Genomic DNA, 22,284 nt, shown 5'->3' on the forward strand with positions numbered 1-22,284 from the left:
CAATCGATATTGCCGGGCGTAAATCGGATGATTGATAACGATAGCGGAAGTGGCAAATGTACGGTTATTTCGGGCACTATTTTTTTCAGATATCTTTTTTTTACAAGACGAAAAAAAGTAGGGTCGGGACCAAAATCGTAGGTAGGGTCGGGTTACCCGAAACACACATCTTTTTTTTTGTTTGGCCTAGTTGAAACTTCTATATCTTCAGACTCTAACTCTATATATCGCAAAGTGTAAGATATTGCTACTGCAATAAATGATGTAGCCATTATTGACAGATTGGCAAGTGTTCCAAATGGTGATCTTGTAGCCATTGAGGCTCGATATCATAGAACAAAGGTTTTTTTACTAAATATTACCAGTGTTATACTTATGCATTTTCCGGGCTGACACCCAATAAGGCCACTTCTGAAAACCAAACAATTTCATACACAATAATTGATGAGATAATTAAAATGAATTGGAGCATTCTATTGTTGTTGATAAAAAAGTGTTCTTCTTTCCTACATTAAAAAACGTTTTGTTGAAATTACTGAATCAGAAGGATGTTCAAATGATGCAAACTCTTATAAAAGTTCCAATTTGAAAAGGTTGTTTGAAAAATTATGGCCAGAGGTATCCTTTATTCATCAGCATGAAAAGCCTGACCTAGTTTGTTTGTCTAGTTTGACTATTAATGATGCTGTCAGAAAGTCAAAGGAGATTGAACAGGTCATTCAAGATGACAATGAGTGTTCATACGATGAACTACCAGAGTCAGAGGACGACACAGATGAAGCTGTAGTTCATAAGGCGATGGGTATTTTGAGAAGACGAATTATAGAGAATACTCCTAAATTTGATGACTTCTTTTTCGCGCCAGAAGAAATCAAATTGTCAGACCAGAAGCAGTTTGTGGAGCCTCTTCTTTACAAGGCAGTGTGTTGGTTACATGACAAAAGTGCTTCAAGGAAGCTTCTGAGAGGACCATAACAAGATGTCTAGCTGTTGCTTGTGACCTAACTACACTTGTCACGTAAAACCCATACCCTTAACACCTAGGCTTAGGGATACACCTCAACAACGAGTTTGGCAGCCGCCATCTGATTGAAGATATGTACTCTCTTGTTTATTCCATCTCATATCGAGATCTTCGGTTATTCTTGACATCAGCAACCCAACAGTACATTGCATCACACAAAATAACAGACTCTGGTGGTATTGTACCAGACAATATACTACCTAGAGACCAAAGGGGGAAGCTTGTAGTGGCAGTTGCTGATAACTGGAATCTGAATGAGCGAACAGTTGATGGTAAAAGGACGACTCATGCGATGACAAGCATGTTGGTCAGCAGTGCGCCAGCCGAGTCAACGAGGATTCCACGACTTCCGAAAGCAACAAGTAGGACGTTTGACAGTCAGTCACTTCCTGGTTTACAGGAGTTGTTTTTCAGTGTTTGAAACTTGAAAACATAATTTGTTATTTGCATCATTTGTATTAGTAAATACAATGTAAAACCTCATAATTTACAACATTTGTAAATAACTTTTATGAGTCTGTATCAAGCACTAATACCTGGTAAGATTTGATTGTTGAATAAATATGATACATGGAACACTGCATAGCTGTTCTTTACATTTGCCTTGATAAGTCTTAAAGTATTTTTAAAGATTAAAAGCAAACTTATTAAACTTGATGGTTTTAATGCCAAATGACTTTCCACGAACCAGGAAAATGGCCACATAGCATATGTAGTCTTGGTTACCATGGTAACCAACACAATTTTAGGCATTTACTTTTGTTTAAATGAAGCTTGTAAATGTGGCTATATAATAAAGAGGTTAGTTATCACAGCAAATGTAAAGCATTTGAATTAAAAAAGAAAATGATATGTCAATACTCAAACTTTCGTTTATTTTTCCATTTGGCCATGAAATGACCTTGACCTTGACCTTTGGTGACCTTGGTGATCTGTTTGGTAGAAGCCCTATATCAATGGATTACTTCTATCAGATATTAAAGTCAGTACATATAGGTGTTCAAAAGACGTATTCAATTCATCTTTATTTGTAATTGAATAATAAAACGGCGGCCATCTAGGACGCCATCTTGGATTTCTAAGCCCTCCAGCACTTCCCAGAAAAACGACATCTTGTTCTGAAATCTACAGACCCTGACGAACATTTTTGTATATTAAACCCTCTGTTTATGAGTTGTGACCAGTTAGATGTTATAAAGCTTAACACATTTGCAGCAATATCAGATGTAAGTTAAATAAAAAAAATTAAAACGAAAATTAGGTGATGTTTGTTGCATGCGGTTGTTTCATAATAGATCTTAGTTATGTATATAACTCGACTAAATTAAGAATAAGTTATCATTATCAACATATATGTGCCACGGAATACATACGTATAGTGAATTCATGCGTTTTTTGTGTGATGGATTATCCGTGTATATTGTGTTCAAGGGATGTGGGTCCAAGGCAGCAAGCAATTGAATGCGATAGTTGCCAAAAATGGCAACACCGAACACATGCGAAACCGGTAAGTACCATTCATATCATTGTATACTATAATATTTCATAACTTAAGAAAAAAGCCTATTTGCCGACTGCATTAGAATGTCAAACAAGTGGAAAGTGATACTCATTTTCTATAGCGTGTCCGTTGCAAAACTTACATTTTCTATTTTCGCGTATTATGTTATTATAACGATCTCTTTAGATTTCTAATTAATGTGAAGATAATCGAAATCGTGTTTGTGGTGTTTTGTATTTCTTATTTCTGATTTGTCATAAAGTCAAGTAGTTATCTCAATAAACCAGCTTTTCTTAATATACCAGCGTTTCTTGAAGTTATTTAATAAACGTTGTTTATTTGTATTGTAGATGAAAGTTTGTTTTTGTGATACTGTTATCACTCGATCCAAGTATTTTTAACCAATATCGAAATATATGTAATTTACGATTATTAATTCAAATACGTTTAATTGTTCGCGTTTTGATTTATAATAGTGGAAAGTCTATGTAGAGCTCTATTTCCGCGTTCATGTTTTTGTTTTTTTTAATTATTTGTATTCTAATTTCTATTTAATTTATATAAATTTTTTATAAGCTTATATTTTTTACTTTTAATGAGCTATGAAAGATATTGAAAACATCTGTCACCTACGTAAGTACTTAAAATGTCTGTTATAATGTGCCGATAACGTTACCATGGTGTAAACAATATTTTGTGATTTTTTTTTTGTTATTTTGTGAATATTTTTATTTAAAAGAGTTGAACTATTCTCTGAAAGTATTTCTCATTTGTTTTATGCATAAATAACTGATTTAGAACCCATTAATACATCAATATTTTGACTACCCGTGCGAGTTGACGTAGGTACGAGTTGACTTCCGTGCGAGTTAACCAAAATACGTGCGAGTTGACTACCGTGCGAGTTGACTTAGGTACGAGTTGACTGTAAACCCAGCAATATTCTTGGAAGAAAACGTTAGAAAAACGTTTCTAAATAAAAAATGTTAGAATTACCATATACTATATTAAATAGATATTTCGTCTGATTTTTGATCAGGTAAGGCTTCATAATGGTCAACCGTTCCATGTCGGTTTTCGACATGTAGCTCTAACATAAGCATAGTTGCGTAACCAGAAATGAAGGCACTGGGTGTTGGAGATTTTAGGAAATGTTCGTTAACCATGTATCCAAATGTCGTTTATCTTAACACTTACATAGCGTTTCTGCTCGAATGTGTATTTAAGCCAATATGTTTTATATGCATATGTCTGTTAATTAGGGGGCATAATGTATATTTCAAGAAAATAATAGAGTTTTAACTCTTAAAACTGATGTATTTTAAATGGAGTCAGAACATGCGTATGGTGTCATATGCTAAATGAAACAATAAACACATGTACCACCCATTTTATTCGAACGAAATATTTTCTATTCGTGTTTTAGATTAATTCATTTTAAGAAGATGATTGAAGTCAATATCATGAGGAATTTCCAAGCATGTTAATAGTTGCTTCACATGTTTATTTTTCTAAATATGTCATTTGTACACGACTTCTCATCTTATAATTACTTGTGAAAAAGTATTACATTTATATTTACATTAACCCGACGAAATGTTGTAGATAAAAACATACACGTTGAACGTTTAATTGGATAATAACTTAACTCGTCTTAAAATCTTAAGAAACGATATCTGTACAGATTTATTTATTTTTAAATCACTTTTCCTGTAAACAAGGATGTGTCAATAAAGAGGTGCTTCAGCTTTTTTTTCAAGATTTTAAAGTTGTCGTCAACACTTATGATATCTTTTATCGAAACATTGAGGTTTGTGCTAATACAGGATCTTAATATACACCCAATATTTATCTATGATTATTTTCCCGGTGAACAAGGATACGTTGAGAGTCGAAGTGGTTCGTGTTTTTTTTTTAAGTTGTACGTCATTATTTGTTTAGCAAGTGCAATAGCACGAGATTTAATTCAAATATCGGTAACACGGTCAAATGTTTACATCCCTTCCAACCTTTAAAATGCGTGCCACTGCGTAGGTTCTGACCTTGCCCGAATTATATACGTATATATTTTAAAAGCAAATGACTAATGATTTCCTACCCGGACAGAGTTCAACCTATCCGAAAGACACTTAATGACCAACTGTGTCAAAACTGCATTAAACACTCAACCACTCACAATGTGTAATAACAAACGAAGATTTAACTCTGATGTTCATTGGTGCATTATCAATCGCTTTACTTCTATATAAACACGGACAATATCAATCCAAACGCAGCAGGCTTTAAGAAAGTTCAACTTAAATTCAACAGAGTTTGGATAATTATTTCGGTTTGTTAATATTTTAATTTTTGTTCGTTTAGATAAAATTTATTATTATTATTATAGGGTTGTCTAAATTTAAATGCAACATATAATAAACGTACATTGTCGTCTTTAACCGATAGATTAATATGGTAACGGCGCAAAAGAACTAATATTGCGGCTATTCTTAAAACTGTCAATGTTGATGCGCAATGTGTATAAACTATCATTTGTAATTTAGCAAATAAGGGACTCGTTAACACATTTTTGGTATATTTAGAAGACCGCCATGCACTGCTCTAACTTGATTGAATAAGTAGAACTAATGAAAAGTATAGCAATCAGATAATAATTGATATCTAAAACGTTTTCTTTAAATGTTGGTCACACCAGGTTTCGAACCGGGATCGTCCGAATTTAAGGCTACTACTTAACATCAATTCAGCTTGACAATTATAATGTATTATGCATAATTAACCTCATTTAAGTGATTCATTTGTTGACACAAATTGTTTTTGTTGTATTTTTAATATGTGGCAAAAAGTTACACTTATCAGTACTTGACTGTTTTGATGCCTCGTCATGTATCACAAAAATAGCACAAGAAGTAATTCGCAATACAGATTTTTGAAATTAAAGGATTCGATTAAATACTAGCATGATTAAATTGAAGTTCTGATTATATTGAAATACACGTGCCATGGCATGACATTTAGTTTTGTCTTGTGGTAAGTGTACATTTAATGAAGTTTAGTTTGTAAAGTTATGAACATACTAATAACGTTCATGTGTAAATAACAATAAGAATATCCTATATGTTGATCGTTTAAAAGCCTGGATTGCACCTATTAAATAAAACAATAAAATAATAAGAGCATGGTCTTAATGCAGGTTAATTTTTGTTTTGAGTATTTCGATATTTATGAGGTCCCTTTATGCGTCTATGAGGTATGCGCCTTAGACTTCTCTATGTGAGGATTCGGATTGTGCCCTAGCTATTCCACCTCATTAATTTATTGAAAAGTTGTCATAATTTTTAATCAAACCAAACCCACATGCACCGGAAATGGCAATCTATCCCGGGTCGCCAAGGTGTGATACGCGTTTACAACCAATTGCATTGACCAGACGGCTCGCTATTCCTTGCGTGTGATTGGTTGTTTTCGACATTGCCTTCGCAAACGTTTAATAAACAAAGCTATACTTTTATATATACTATACAAATGTTTGCGAGATGTACTTCTTCCAGGCCAATTTAAATGTATTTTGTTAGTTAGAATATATTTAAAAACAATCGTACTGCTTGGGCGGAGCTCGCCTCTCTGTGCTCGCTTTGTTGCTTCTTAACCAATAAGACTTTACATTAATTGTTCTAGATATTTTATTAGGATTTAATGCTTTCGCACCAAGATAATTCAAGGTAGTTACTTAATAGTGCCGACTTCAGTTAACTATTCTAACCGCGCGTCGGCTAGATTTCAGTATGTTTGAGCAACTTTCTCAGCATTGACTCAAAGGATTTAATTCATTTAAAAACTGTAATCCCTATAGTAAATTTAATAAAGGTTATGGTTTGGTAACACCACTATTAAACTAGAACATTTTTTATAAATGTGCATGTGCACGATTAAGGCAGGTTTTTGCCAAGTTTGGTAGCAGTGGATTGAAGTCAATCAGGATGGTATGCATACCTTGAGAAATGTGCAAATACACACAGCGAGGTTTCAGTATTTCAGTAAAATGGTTTTAAGTTTTTAAACATGGGCTTGTATATGGGATGGATGGGATCTAGTAACTGGGATATTGAGTCTGAGTCTTAATTACAAAAATCGTTTCGCGCAAACAAAAAACGAAAAACAAATTAACGTGCATTGTTTATCCATATAACCATTCAAAAGAGAAAGACATTCTGCTCAATAAGTTTATAGCGGATTGAGCTTTGATTATTTTGCGAACAAAAACTTCCATGCGAAACTTTCTTTTCGTACAAAAAATCATTTAAATGCATTTAATTCGAAAGGAAAGACTTATAGGACAAAATGGTGCAAGTTTGACCTGAAAAGAGTTGCCTGTTCCAATCTTTAAATATGCTTTCGATAAGAGACCGTTTTCTTAGACAAAGATGCAGTTGAATTAATCAATGAATTGTCGAATTCTGAACATCTTGCTGTTGGTTCATTCTAAGTATTCTCTTTTAAGCATGGCTTCCATGACGGCAAAGCAATTGGCGAAAGAATACGAAAAGGACGTCAGTAAAGAATTGTTCAAATACGAATGCCTGAAAGACCTAGACCTCTTTGTCCTTGATAATTCAATCCGCGAGAGCACGGTGGGGCAACTGAGAGGTCACACTAATGAGGACAAGTGGGAGATATTCAACGAGGTTACAAAATGCGGCTTCCGTCACCGAATAGTGGCAAGCTACAACCACCAGAAAAGAGTAGACGATGAATTCGTGAAGGAAGTCTTGGCCAAGGGCGAAGATCCAGAAGGTCTCTGGGCGTTCAGTGAAGTCACCGAAGGTACATTTTTCAAGCTGTATACCTGTCATTGTCTACGAACTTCTCAATCTGAACTTTTGTGTCGTGCGCCATCTGTCTACAATCTAACAATATTTACTTCTAATTAAATATTCATATTTGCTATGGTCTATAACATCACCAAAAACATTCTTGGTTTGACTATTTTCCAGGCATCAGTAAAAAGGTGCCGGACCAAACATCAATTCCAGTCGGACTCCTGAAAATGAAGGAAGCGGGACTTCGAAACGTAATCTTTGAGATAGATCTTGGGAACTCTACCTACAACTTCAAGAAGTTTACCGTAGAAGACATGTGCCGCCTTGTAGAAAAGTGGGTATTATGGGCAAAATCCAATTTAGGTTCGAATTCCAAGGTCCTGGTTAGTCTCAGGGATCTACCCGATGTAATGCCAAAAAAGTCCAAGCGTGTGTTTCACGTTGTCGACTTCTTAGCAAGACTGAACCTGTTGTTTGGAATATGCTTTGAAGAACCACGTGGTAAATCGCTGCCCGAAGAATGCGGTTCTTGGGCAAAGTTCATTCGCAAGGTGATGGACAGTGCCAACTGGAAAGGACATCTGCTGGTTCACGTGCATGAAAAGTTTGGTTTAATGGATGCAACTGCCTTAGCGGTAAGGCCTACCATTACACCGTCTATACGTTTATTGATATGCGCAGCAGGCGAACATTAAAAGTCTGTGTGCAACTCATCTTTTAGACGCCGTGTGTGGCATTTACAGATGCATATAAAAAATAAATAATGTTTTGTGTATGCTGAATGTTAAGTTCACTTGATGTATGCTTCACACTAAGAATTAAGAGTACATCGATTCTGTTGTTAGACATTGTTGTATTAAAATCAATGTTACTTGTTCCCGATCAAAGACATGTTATGTTAATGTAAATCTAATTAACAAAATATATCATAATTTGAAAGTTAGAATGCCTTATTATTCCATCCATATGACGTTTTTTACATATGGTGATTCAGCTATATGGGGAAAAAAAGTACTTTGTATAAATAAGACGTATGTCACTTTTTCATATTGCAGTCACTAATGGGTGGCGCAAATGGCATATGGGCGAGTGTTTGCGCGGAAGGAGCGTCTATAGGGAACGCTTCCTCTTGCGTGACCATCATCAACTTGGTTCGCCTCGGAAACCAGAAAGTCCTTAAGACGTACAACTGCTCCTACCTGCGACAAGCTGCCATCAGAGTAACGGAAATAACCACGGGCTCACCACCGCACAACAAGCAACCGATATTTGGTACTCGTGCGGCAGATTTCACGTTCGATTTGAACCCAGAAGACTTCGATATAGCTAGTTTCTTTGGCGAAAAGGCTCCTGTGAGAATCACGTCATTGGCCTCACCGCAAATGATTCTTTCGAGACTTTCAGAGTTGTTTGGAAACAGTAGTGAATTCACGCTTGAGATTGCATCCAAGATGAGGGAAATGATTTTGGAGGATCTTCGGAGCGGAAGGTATTGATGCATTTCAGTGCCTATTTAAATACGCATGAGTTTTTGATTTGCCAGGGTTTTCATCGACAAATCCTGGCCATTAAATTGGTCAATGTCCATGTGCGGTTGGGTAGGAGTGGGGGAGTTTGGCGGTCGATCGTTCGGGGTGCTTGCAGGTGGCGTCAAACAGGTGGTTTCCGGTAAATAACTGTAGTTTGCATTGATTTATATTGATGAAACTTTGGATATAGCAGGTTTTTAGGTAGACAAAGCTTGTGGTTGTATCCAAAGCGTGTCGGGTCAAGATCAATGTCACTAATACTAAAATAGAAAAAAGAATATGTGCTTAATAAATTGAGTTTGTATGGAGATATCGCTCTTTAGTTTTGTGTGTATGTATCTCACCCAGCTCACAGAAATACTTAACTCAGTCAACATCAAGGTCAAATTGTACTTAAAATATAATTACATAATAGCAACTGAAAATAGGTCGTTTCAGGTCAAATACTAAAGTTTGCATTGACAAATGTTGATAAAACTTAGCACAGAGACTTGAATGGAGTCTTAGATTTGGGTTGTATATTTGGCGGGCACTTCAAATCGAAGCAAGCTATAAGCTCAATAGATTCAGTTTGAAAGTAATGTACTGAAATTGTGTGAGAGATAGCTGATATACAGACCTGCCTTGAGGTGGCATCTGGGCTGGTAAAGATTAGGTTCAAGGTCACTGTTGCTAAAAATATTTAAATACTTTAGGATAAATAACTTTAGTTTGGATGGAGGAATTAGACTAAATTGTGTGTGTAGGTCGCCTTTATGCATGTGCAGCATGAGATTGCATTAGGGGACTATCGATTTAAGGTGAAGTTCACTGTTACTTTAAATAGAAGAACACGGGTTCTCTGCTCAAAATCTAGGGTTTAGATGGAGATAGTGTGCTGAAATTGTGTGTGTATGTGTTTTACATTAATTCTAGCATGTGGTTCAACTATAGATAGAACAACTATTTAAAACTATATAACGTATGTTTTTATTGAGGTATTGTTCTGAAATTTTATGTGTAGGTCGCTTACATGCAGACCTAGCTTGGATTGCAAAATTATTTAAATTAGGTTTATATCTAAACCATTGAAAACCAGGTTTTGTGATAATGCCATGTTTTTTATTGTTTGTATTCATCTTGAAATTATTGGGATCTTCTTTATAAGAAGTAATGTGCACTTTTTAGTTGTCAATAGGTTAAACTGCCAATTACAACTGTGAATGGGTTTCTATTCAAATGCCATGACCCGTAAACCCAGTTCATATCTTTGTGAGCTCTCTATATTTTTTCATTCATTTCATTGCTTTAATTCGTGTTATATTGTTAAAACTTTTAGGAAAGAGGAGTACATGAGCAAGGCGGGGCTAGCTCTCTTGTTTGACAGATCAGGTGGGTCCCTAAATGAAGTAATGCGTGACATCACTCACTGCCGATGAGGCGCAGGGCCCGTACGAGAAGCGTCTTTTAGAAGAGATACGGCAGCGCTGGAACGAGTGGGACCTCCGCGATGCCGAACATAACGACGATATGCTGCAATACGACTCCTTTTACAACGGATTCTTAGCGCCGTACTTCTCCTGCTACCGTTGTTTTGACACCAAACAGGCGTTGCAGGCACTCGACATGGACGCCGCGGATATGTCGACTGGAGGAGTTCTTGGTGTACCTGAAATGGGCCTTCCGCCAGTACCCGATGTAAAGGACGCCAACGAGCTTCTGGACGTGGCGTTCCGAAAGGGCTAATTCCTGCCATGAGGGATGAACGCATGTTCTCAAAGGAACAGAGGATAGACTAAGCAAATGATATTGGGCGCACACTATGTAATGTCAAACGAAAATTGACGCGTTGAAGTTCGCTAATGCATTATGAATCTCTTTATATATTCTTTAATATAACCGATCCGAATTTAACACTTATTATCATTCAATGAAACGCAATGATGTTATGTATATTGTGTCCGCTTTATTACAAGGAGACCCGTGCTCAAACTCAAGTAGCTTTCGTGGGATCGTTGCTTTTAAAGACTTCAAATACCGCTTCTTTCCCAGGAAATGGACTATCGTTTGTATAATCCTATGGCTTTCAGTGTTATCGAGCCAGAACATATAGTTTAAAGCTAAATAAATGAACATGCCGTCGTTACATTGTCTAAATATTCGTATGCATAATTATTGATAATGGTTGGTATCCCATGATTTGTATTTTATAGTTTTAATTGTAAACATAAATTATTACAAGTACATGTTTAATTTTACGTGTTTAATTGTCTCATAGAATAATGTTATTATTTGTAAAACTAGCCTGTCCTTGCACAGGTGGCATGTAATTGACTCAAAGCGCCACAAATTCGCTGTACCAAAGTCGAACCGCCTACATAGTTCGTGCTTTTTCATATGTAGATTGTAATTGTATTATATAAAATAGTACATATAGATATTTCTAATGTCTAAAAGAGGTTCACAGTAGTAATGAAATCTTCAAACGTAATATCCATGGCTGTATTTTTATTGTATAATAATGTATGATGTGTTGGTCCTTTTTACTACTATCAGTGTTAAGACGAAACAATACTTAAAATACCAGATGAATTGTCACAAGGGTGTGTATTTACGTGCTCAGAGTCGAATATGGATACTCTGATTACGGTTGCTTATCTTCATTTTTATATAATCTGTTGTTTCTTCTTCCTTGTATTGGATGGTTTATTTAATATAACGACATTTCCGTTTGTTGCTTTTGGTGAACATATTTATTAATGAATGAATCCGTAATATTTAGTTTAGAATTAATGTGTGATATTGAGTATTTGTATGTACTTTCACTGTTTTCATCACATTTTCTTTACGAAGGTAACAGGTCCATGCTGTGAATTTTGTATGTGGGTATTATAAGCCAATATATGAATTAAATATATTATTAGCTACGCACATCAAATGTACTCGGAATAAAACTTTTATCTGAATGCACATTTTACTTGTTCTTACACCGAATTTGTTGTCGAATTAAAAAAACAAATATGTCAATTATATATAGCATGCAGTGGTTAAAGTCTGTGTAATACGGGTGTATTACTAATACGTACATATGGGCCATGGTTTGTGAAAAAGAGGTTGAAGGCATGTGCGTAAAGTTTCGTCCCAGATTAGCCTGTGCAGTTCACACAGGCTAATCAGGCATGACACTTTCCTCTTGTATGATATTGTTCGTTTCAAAACAGTCTCTTCTTGCAAAACTCAAGTTTAGGCGTAATGTGTCGTCCCTGATTAGGCTGTGCAGTCCGCACACTTTACGCACATGCATTAAAACTCCCTTTTCTCAGAGCACGGCCCATATGTTAAGTTGAAAGATAAGCCTAACAAGGTTTATTACAGGATGGAATATTTTAACGCGAAGCATAAACTTGTTAATCAGGCAAACGTTAATAACTGAAAAAAGAACGGTAAAAAAATGACATCGAGGAGAATAGGAGTTGCATGCGACATATCGCCTGGTCATGAGGAATAAAAGTTACAGAGCGGAAACACAAATTCCTGACCTTGACCTGGAATTTCTATCTTGACCTTTCACCTAGGAGCATGGAAAAATAAAATCCGAGTATAAATAATAACCCATTAATTTAAAACTTACAGAGCGGATACAACAATCCGAAATATTGTGGTGTGCTGTTACTGACATTTTTCCGAGGCCCATGTATATTGCACGTGACTCGTTTTATCATGGGCAATAAAAAGCCTAATTATCCCCGCCGAAAAAAAATTCCAAAGGGGATAAAGTAATTGGTCCCGTCCGTCTGTGCGTTCTTCCTTCCGTCCGAAACTTTGTCCAGAGCATAACTCTGAAGGGATTTACTTGAAACTTAAAATATAAACAGATGGCAAGTAGGAGAAGTGCATTGACTAAGAACCATAACGCTACCTACCTTAGTTTTTTTAATTATCTCCCTTTATTTAATTTCAAAGTAAATTTTTGTGCTTAGCATAACTCTAAATCTAATTAAGGAATTTACTTTAAACTTGAAATATAAACAGACTTTGAACGACCGGAAAGAAAAAAACTTTCTTTGAGCTGAAAATTGCCAGTTTATGATTGAATGATCGTTATCTAAACACTATTTGTCTCACTTTTCCCGATTGTTTTTTTCCTACTCTGTACGCATTTTCCACTACAATAACCGGTCGTTTAAAGTCGGTTTCTAATATCGATTGGACAATTTTCACAGCTTCTTCCGCATGTTCGCCTTCTTTTTTATGGTAACCTACCAGAACAGAAGAACAGAACAACTCTTTATTTTCACCCAAGTATACAAGGTATACAATAAGGGCAACATGACAAAAACAGGTTTTAACAATATTATCCGGTTCAAGTTGATCAGCTATAGCATGCATAATGAAAAACATATAATACAATACTATATACACAATACAAAGGGAAACTATTAAATGGAGTGTTCAAACACAATCAATTTTAACTAGTTCGTTGGGAGGGGGGGGGAGTGGACATGTCTTTACATGTATATATACAATAGTTATATATCGAGATGACGAATCCGGCAGACAATGATGATAACAGAAAATGGGAAGTCTTTTTTAGGTATTGGGCTTTATAAGTAGATTTAATTCAATGTCAATCACTAGTAGTCGTAGTTAGGTGTAACCTGAGTTTGTTTTTCGAGAGAGAAAAGTCCACAGTTGCGATATTTGAATAATATGTACACTATACATAATAAACAATTAACATACACAGAGCAATGCAATACAACACAGATTTTATACTGTATATTGTCGGGAGGCATATTAGCAAAATAACATTTGCTGTGAGTAGCAATTAACACCGACATTTATGGATAGCTTTCATTTTATTTACATTAGCTATTTTTATTATGTACATTTTTATCCGATGTTGGCAAACATACAGTTTGATTCTAAGAAAAAAAGGATAACTTAAATACAGCCGCAAAAACATAAACATAGAAAGGCAGTATAGTAGCGAGTAGCCCGTTCCGGGAATAATTTATTTGTTTGTTCGCGCTTTAGAGTAACGAGTGCAAAAAAGAACACCTGAAGACGAACTCGTGACAGCAATTATCGGATAAAATTAAGCTAAAGCCGTAAAGGATGGAACGTACCGTTAAAGCGCCAGGTAAACAGGTAATTTATTTGTTAAATAAGCTAAGTAAGTAAATTGGTGTACGGTATCATTTAATAGTCTACTTTAACTGTCTTTGTTAAGCAGAAAAAGAAATTATCTCCCTTGAAGTTGACATAAAACAATGAAATAAATAAACGATAAAGAATCCGTTACTGGAGAAGCAATACGGAACAACAATAAACATATAATACATTGATAATGGTTGTCATTTGTCAACTTGGGAAGATCAGGAAGCATTGGGTTGGACATATAATGCGACAAGAATACATGTATGATAGTAATGGGATGAAATGGTAGTGGAGTGGTGTAACATTACTGTTGTTTAAAACTTTCAAGGATTATGTTTAAGAATTTGCACACTTCTTTAAGTTGTGTTGTTGAAGTTGTTGATAGAACTGTTTTAAGAGTAAGGTTTGAAGTTGGTGTGTTGAATACACTTAAATACTGTTCTCTTTGTGTTTGAAGGTAGGGACAATATAAAATGTAGTGTTCTTCACTTCCAACCTGGTCATTTGTACATTTTGTGCATTTTCTTTCAGCGTATGGGGTGCCATCGTATCTACCTGTTTCGACTGGGAGGTTATGGTTAGCTGTTCTGATTTTGAACAGGCTACTTCGCTCACGCTGAGGCAAAAGTGTAAGGTATTTTTCCAGTTCAATGTTCTATTTGAATATTCTATATGTTCTGGTTTTGTTTGAGGTAGTGAGACTGTTTTGCCATGTAGCTTTATATTGCTCTATTAATTTGTTTTTAATGATTTTATTTGTTTTTATAGTAGTATTCAATTGGTGTTGGTTGTGCCATAATTCTATAAAACCTGTTGCATTGAGAATTTCTTTTATTTTATTTATCCATTTGAAGTTATTGTCAGGGAGAATCATCATATAGTTATATATCTGCGCTGCAAACTTATTTTGTTTCCCGTTAAGTATTCTAGTTCAAAAAGATATCATTTTTGCTTTAATTGTAATTGATATTGGGTACCTTCCAAGCTCTCCGTGTAAGAAATATATAGGTGTTGAAGTTTTAGCATGTGTGATTTTTCTTAAAAATTTATTGTGGATTCTTTCTAGTATATCAATGTTTTCGTATCCAAATATTTCAGATCCGTAGGTCAGAATAGGGAGCACAGTGTGGTCAAAGAGCTTTATAATGAGGTCGCTTGGGAGGCTGGCATTGTTTGCCCTTGTGAAAAGTAAGTGCATGGCTTTGGTTGCTTGTTCTGCTATATGTTTGCGTGCTTTAAGAAATGATCCATTGCTTGAGAAAGTGAGACCAAGATAATGATAGTTGTCTGTAATCTCAATAGGTGTATTACCAATGTAAAAATTGAAGTTTTGTAATTGTCTTGCTCCGAATATTATTATTTTAGTTTTGTTATAATTAATATTAAGGTGCCAGTTGTTGCAATATTCATGGAAAGTGTTGAGGCTATTCTGGAAGTCATTTTGGCAATCGGAAAGTAATATAGTGTCATCAGCATAGAGTAAAATAAGGAGTTTAAGCCACAATGTTAGGTCTAAGGGGTCGTTTAACTCTACACCGACAGAACCATTCAGATTTAAAGATGATTGCATATCATTCAGGAACAAAGAAAACAGAAGTGGGGAAACTTCCGAAAGGTTTTCTCCTTGTCTGACTCCAATTTCTGAAATAAATGTAGGAGAGACAGTGCCATTGTGTGAGATACAGGATTTAATATTACTATATATGCTAAAAATGATGTTAAAAAATTTACCGTTTATTGAGATTTTTAGAAGCTTGTGCCAGAGGCCTACTCTCCATACCTTATCGAACGCCTGCGAGAAATCAATAAATGCACAATAGAGTTTTTGTTTCCGTTTTTTTAGTATTTCTATTAAAGAGTGTAATGTAAAAATATGGTCGCTGCAAGAATAACCTTTTCTGAATCCTGCTTGGTTTTCATCTAGAAGATTGTTGTTTTCCAAGAATTGAGTTAATCTTTGATTTAGTACAGAGGTGAACAGTTTTCCAAGACAGCTTAATATTGTTATTGGTCGATAGTTATTGGGATCTTTAGAGTCACCTTTGTTTTTAAAAATTGGGATGATAGTACCTTCAAGCCATGTTTGGGGAATAATTCCAGTATCAATAATACAGTTAAACAGTTTGCAATAAAGGGGTATTAGGATTTCTTTGGTTGATTTAATATATTCATTAAGAATGTTATCTGAAGGGCTTGAGGCTTTAGAGTTTTTTAGGTTATTTATGCATTTAATTATTTCAAGTTCAGTGAGTGGCGCGTTTAGGTACATATTTGAGTCATTCGTAGTGTGTATATCATTTTTGAAACGGTCATCATCAATTGTATTTGTATTTATGATCTTGAAGTGCTCGTAGAATTCATCAATGGAGGGTGCCTTATTTAATTTGGTTTTAGGTTTCAATTAGTTCAAAATTTTCCAGTATTTTTTTGTTTTTTTTCATTTAATGATCTAAGTTTGGAAGAAGTGTTTTCATTATGTTTATTAATGAATATATTCATTGTTCTTTTGTATTGCTTACTTGCATTTTTTAATCTTAATTTGTTCTCATTATTTTTATTTTTTGTATATTCGTCTTTAGCATTATGGTAGTTTTGTCTTGCTTGAAAACATTTTGGTCCGAACCAGGGTTTGTTGTTTGGCCTATTTACTATATGCTTGTTTCTAAATTTTTCAGGGAACGTTTGAAGTGCTGTGTTGTGAAAAATGGACTGTCGTTCGCTGGTTATAAATTCAACTGTTTCCTTGGATTGAGGGTAGGTGTTAAGTTGTGATCAGGGATCATATTTTTTTCGGTTTTGTCGGTCCTAGACCGATTGGGGTCGTGAAAGACCGATTGAAAATCCCAAACAGTCGGTCCGATTCTGTGTGCTAAAATTCCCATGTCATGAAATCGATTACACAGTGTACATGCTAACATAGATCTACCCTAATTACATTCTTATCTCGAGTAGGTGTGAAACCCATTCACTGCAGTCTCTAAACCGGTCAGGAGCAGTTTATTGCGTGTCATCCGACTAGTATCAGAGTATGACCCCAAGCAGCGAAAATTCGCGCGGTTGTGTATTAGTCATGCGTGAATAACCCCGTGTCTATATCCATCGATAATTTCACTGGCTAGCACACTAATCGGTCCGTAATGTGTAAAATCGTTGACAGTTGCTTCGGAGATGAAAACTTCAATGTTCATAATCCTCATGGAAAGTGTGCATTTCATGCATGATACAGTAAACTTTCATAAAAACAAAGAAGAAAATCGGATATTCTGCAATAATTCATAATTATTGTGGGCGGACCTTATACACTGAAAACACGCGCTGTAACTAAACAAAACATGCCGATACATTTTCCACCAGCGTAAAAATCCGGCAATAAATAAATGAAAGTTGCGGATCTGATTGACAGAACAGCCGAAAGTTATTTTTATGGGCAGAACTTCACATAAAATAGTACACAAGAAAAATAATAAACATTGTATAAATCTTTAGTAAAAATCGTGTTAGAATCAAAATAAGTCGTGTACTTAATTGTTTGTTGTTGAATAACTCACGACCGGAAGTTTAGATGCGTGGTTTCAAATCACTCGTGCTTCGCACTCGTGATTTAATCCTTACGCATCTTAACTATCGGCCGTGGTTTTTTTTGACAATAAACTATAACGTACACGATTTATTTCTCAACTATTTGGTTTTTTTGTTGCCAGTATCTAACATACGCACAGACATTTGTTAGGTTCAGTGCATGTATGTAAGCTATTATCGAGTCGACAACGATTTAAAACATCGGTATAGACTTACACAGATAAATAATAGATATTGACAACGATGAAAAAAAGTCAGATACAATAGCACACGAAACAACAATAAAAGAGAAAAAAATACCATAAAACCAATTGAGAAAACTCGTATGTTCCGTTTAAAAAAGATGCCAAAGGCAATTAAACTTGTACATTTATTATACCACCTTCATGAATGGCAAAATCAATGGTATATATATTAACGTAATTTGTCATGATTTCGGATATAAATTTTCGGACACTTTTCCCCATTTAAATCCAGACCGATTGATGTTGCGGGAAAATATGATCCCTGGTTGTGATATTAGATTGTTTATGCCTGCCATATTTATGTTTTGCTTAAAATTGTTTTCCATACCTTGTTTCCAGGCAGGATGATGAAAGGTTGATTTAGTGTCTTGTTTTGGCATTTGGTTGTTCAATATTCTAAAGGTCCATGTAAGAGCGCTGTGTCCATCAGAGAATAAGGGATCTGTTTCAATAATCTCAAATGAGGTAATGTTTGTGAAGCAATCGGCTGTTGCAATGACATAATAAATGACAGACTTATCTCGAAAAGTGAGGGCACCTGAATTTTTATCTGTGTATAGTCTACCATTGAGGAAAAAAATGTTACAGTTTTTACAGATATCGAGCATTCGGAACCCATGCATATTTGTTTTTTTGTCTAGGGAAACCCTTGTGAGTGGAATTGAAAGATTTTCAAGGATAACACATTTATCAAGTTGTTGTTGAATTTCTTCGTCAATATCGAACAGGTTGTTAAGGTGTGGGTCAGAGCGTATAAAATCCTTCATTGAACGGTTAATAATTGATTTCATCAGGCATTCACACCATGGTGGTCTTCAAGATAGTGGTCGCTTATTGCTATCGATAGTTGTATTAAAATGAAATAAATGTTGAAAATGTGTTTATTTTTGTATTTGTTTGAAACGGTTTACAAAACAATTGTTTTGTAAAATTAACTCTACGTCATTAATGAGTCTTTTACATTCAATGTTTAGTTCATAAATAGCGGGATAATCCGAATGTGCAATATACCAAAATCGCAACAAACAGTCCAATAAGTGATACCCATCCTGTCTAGTGTAATTGGGTGTAATAATAATAAAAACAACAAGGTGCTATGCATGACAGTTTGACCCTACTCCAATTAAGCTAAAAACCACGAGGTGCTATGCATGACAGTTTGACCCTACTCGAATAAAGCCGCGACAATTGACAAGTAACAAACTGCGCATGGATACGTGCTTAAAAAACATCGCAACAAACAGTAAAAGTGGTACCCATCTTGTCTTGTGTTATTGTAATAAAAACAACGTGTTGTTATTCATGACAGTTTGACACTACCCCAATACAGCGCCTGACAATTCACAATTCAGTTTAATCTGTGTATATAAGAAGAAAACAAAATATGATTATTAACATTAGAGAAAAATAATTCGAGTAAGGCATCCATAGACTTCTTTTGTCCTTTTGTTTTTGTTGGTGTAAAAACGGTTGAGGCGTTGTTGAGAGTTAAAATGAACACAAAGACGGTTTGCTTCCACCAAAAACCTAACTCTGAAATGTGTACGGCCGCGCATTCCGTGTGTAACTGATGTAACTGTTTGGTAGATAGTTTACTGTAACCCGTACTTTCAGTGTACTGGATAGCCTCCCCTGCGTAAATGTTTGCCATTGAAATTAATATAATGAGTAGTGTTGTCGTAATGTTCTAGATTTTGTACTCTAAAAAGATGAATATTATGCTCGTTGTTTGCTATTGTCTTATTTTATAAAACTGTTATTGTTATGTTTTAGATTCCATGCTTCATATCAGATGTCTTATGTCTTGAATAAAAGTATCAAGAGTATTTGTTAGTACTATACTGACTACAGTAAAGGTGGAATGATAAATCGTTTTAGGTGTCCCGCTTTTGGGTCAAATGTCCCGACAATATTTTATGGAATGTCCCGCTTTGGACCTAAAAAAAATATGGCATGTATGCATTGAACCTGTTCGAGCATTTGTATCGCCAGCTATGCAAACATATTTAAGTTACTGCATTTGTATTTGATTTCATTTTCCAAAACGTTAAACAAGTCTTCATTAAAAAACCTTGAATTTTCTGGTGGCAAATACAGTGCACCTAGTAAGATATCTTCATCTAAATTGAATAAACTTTTGGATATAGAAACCCAGAGTATGTATTCCGAGTTATTTGGGACAGCGTGAACATATTGGCTAATATTGTCTTTTATATATATACCAATGCCTCCTGATTTTCTTCTATAATTTTGCATCCTGTGTTTGGATATTAAATGGAAGCCATTAAGATCAACAATGTCATATTCATCAAGATGTGTTTCTGAAATGCAAAACAAGTCATACATATTTACAAAGTCAACAAATTCAGGGTAATTTAAACGTTTTTTTAGGCCACTTACATTCAGACAACATAATTTTAAGTTTTTTTCTGATTTCAGGTTACGCAGAGCGCCTATCCCCCCTTGGGCCTATTTGTGAGAGTTCGAGGGATTTGCACAGCTCGTGTTCAGGGGATCCAAATGAGCATCGTTTTCATTAGTGTTTGTGTGAGCAGTTTGGAGAGTTCTGGAATTAACACCTGCTGCAGATCGATCAGTGTTTGTTTGGGTGTTCGTTGACTTTGAAGTCCATGGGCGCTGGAAAGCGGATTCCCCCGAGGCGGACGATCTTTGGTTTATCGGGGCGTGTGTGCGTCTTCTTGCTGGAGCAGGAGATTCAGATTGAGGACGCCTGGAAATGTGTATATGTCCATTTGACGAGGAGGTTATTTTGTTGGTGTGGATTTCCTGGACTGTTGGATTTGGGGCTCCTTCATAGTGCTCTATGGACTGTGTATTGTGGATTTGACTGTGCTGTGTGACTTGTAGTGTGGGCATCTCATCGCCAGAAGCGGACTTATGGTTCCCTTCAAATTGTTAGGATTTTGAACTAAGTGATTTTGGACTATAGTTGCTGTTTGGAGAATAGTTGTGCTGCGTGGCATGTGGAATGGACGTCTCATCGCCATAAACGGATTTGTGGTTCACTTCGTATTGGTGGGGTTTCAAACTAAGTGATTGGTGACTATAGTTGCCATTGGTCGTGATTCTGTCGCCATTTAGGACTTGGCTCCAATCAGGGAACATGTCTGCCACGACACGACCATCTGCCAATATCTTTGCTGGGAAGACAATGCTTATTTTGCTCTTTGGATGCATACCACGAAGTCTTTTGAGCTCTGGCCACAGAGTTTTGCGAGCATTTACAATCTCTTTTGGGAAGTCTCTATTTATGTGAAAATTTGTCTTTCTTAATTTATTTGCATTTGCCAATATAAGCTCTGTGTCTCTAAAGTCAAGGAAATAAACGATGATAGCTCTTGTAGAATTTGAGCGGAATCTACCTAGCCTGTGACAGGGCTTCCCCTGGCTCAAAAATTTCTTTAGCCAACAATTTAGCCAATTGGATTTTTTTGTAGCCAAATTTTAGAAACTGTAGCCAAAGTGTGTGCTCTAGGGATTGCAGGGCATGGGTCAATTTGGAGTTTGTCTTTCAGGAACCTGGCAATTAAAGAATGGCAGTTTTCACCTTTCATTTCATCTATGCCACCTATAATTAGGTTATTTCTCCGGCTTCTTGCTTCTAAATCAATTGACTTATATTCGAGTAATTTCAGTCTCACATCATGTTGGTATACTGAATTTTCTATAGATTTCACTTGATTGTGTAAGCTCAGACAGTCATCAACTTTCTGTTCAATACAGCTCATCCGTGCAAACATTACACACAGTTTATCATCAGTATTTAGGCTTCCATATTCATGTTGTGATATTGAATGCTCCTCACCTTGAGTACTTTGACTGCCCGTGTTTACTCGTGCCCGTTTTCTTGAGTCGGCCATTCCTTTGTTTGCTAGAACGTTAAACTGGTTTTCTGTCACAAACACGTCATACTCACTGTTATTGTACAAGTTTTTATTGCTTGAATGATCCATTGTTGCACATCTTATTTAATGCTATTAAAATATTATAAAACGTTTGTCTTGGTTGTATATGTTTTTAATTTAATTTTTTTCACAGCAGAGAGGGAAAAAAATGTCGACCATCTTGACCGGAAGTAGAATTTACCAGCTTAAGATTGTTTTTAATGGCCTGGCGCTCGAAGTCTTATTGTCGTCGTTGAAGGTCATCGATTATTTTATTTGCATCATTCAATAATTTTTGTAGGGATTCACATTGTGCACTCATTTTTGTACTTTTAGTCTTAATGTCAGTAATTTCATTGTGGGCAAAATCTAAAGATTTGCTTTTACACATGTTTTCATTGCGCTCCATTCTGACCTTATATTCACCAATAGTCCAGTCAATCTGTAATTGTACCCACAACTAATTGCAACAGAAATAATTTTTCGATAATATTGTAGATAAATATCACCTCTTCAACATATCAAAAGTCTAGCAAAGTCTA

The 22,284-nt window shown here is 35.5% G+C and overlaps 1 protein-coding gene and 1 long non-coding RNA gene across 4 annotated transcripts; both read left to right on the forward strand.

The window, feature by feature from the left end:
- The first annotated feature begins 4,680 nt into the window (after window positions 1-4,680).
- On the forward strand, window positions 4,681-11,819 carry LOC127850607 (uncharacterized). The gene is made up of 5 exons (XM_052383743.1): window positions 4,681-4,854; window positions 7,027-7,349; window positions 7,520-7,980; window positions 8,401-8,834; window positions 10,193-11,819. The coding sequence occupies exons 2-5, from the start codon at window positions 7,028-7,030 to the stop codon at window positions 10,290-10,292; spliced, it is 1,317 nt and encodes a 438-aa protein (XP_052239703.1). The 5' UTR covers window positions 4,681-4,854; window position 7,027; the 3' UTR covers window positions 10,293-11,819.
- A 1,711-nt stretch (window positions 11,820-13,530) lies between these two features.
- On the forward strand, window positions 13,531-21,855 carry LOC127851552 (uncharacterized). Of its 3 annotated transcripts, none has more exons than XR_008035820.1 (5): window positions 13,531-14,004; window positions 14,545-14,647; window positions 15,112-15,201; window positions 16,689-16,767; window positions 20,277-21,855. It is a non-coding gene; the product is annotated as an uncharacterized LOC127851552 (long non-coding RNA). The 3 variants fall into 3 exon arrangements; XR_008035821.1 differs by having other exon boundaries at window positions 13,533-13,996; window positions 14,545-14,642; XR_008035819.1 differs by having other exon boundaries at window positions 13,581-14,004; window positions 14,545-14,642.
- Window positions 21,856-22,284: the final 429 nt, after the last annotated feature.

Source organism: Dreissena polymorpha, chromosome 11 (genome assembly GCF_020536995.1).
Source record: "Dreissena polymorpha isolate Duluth1 chromosome 11, UMN_Dpol_1.0, whole genome shotgun sequence".
NCBI lineage: Eukaryota > Metazoa > Mollusca > Bivalvia > Myida > Dreissenidae > Dreissena > Dreissena polymorpha.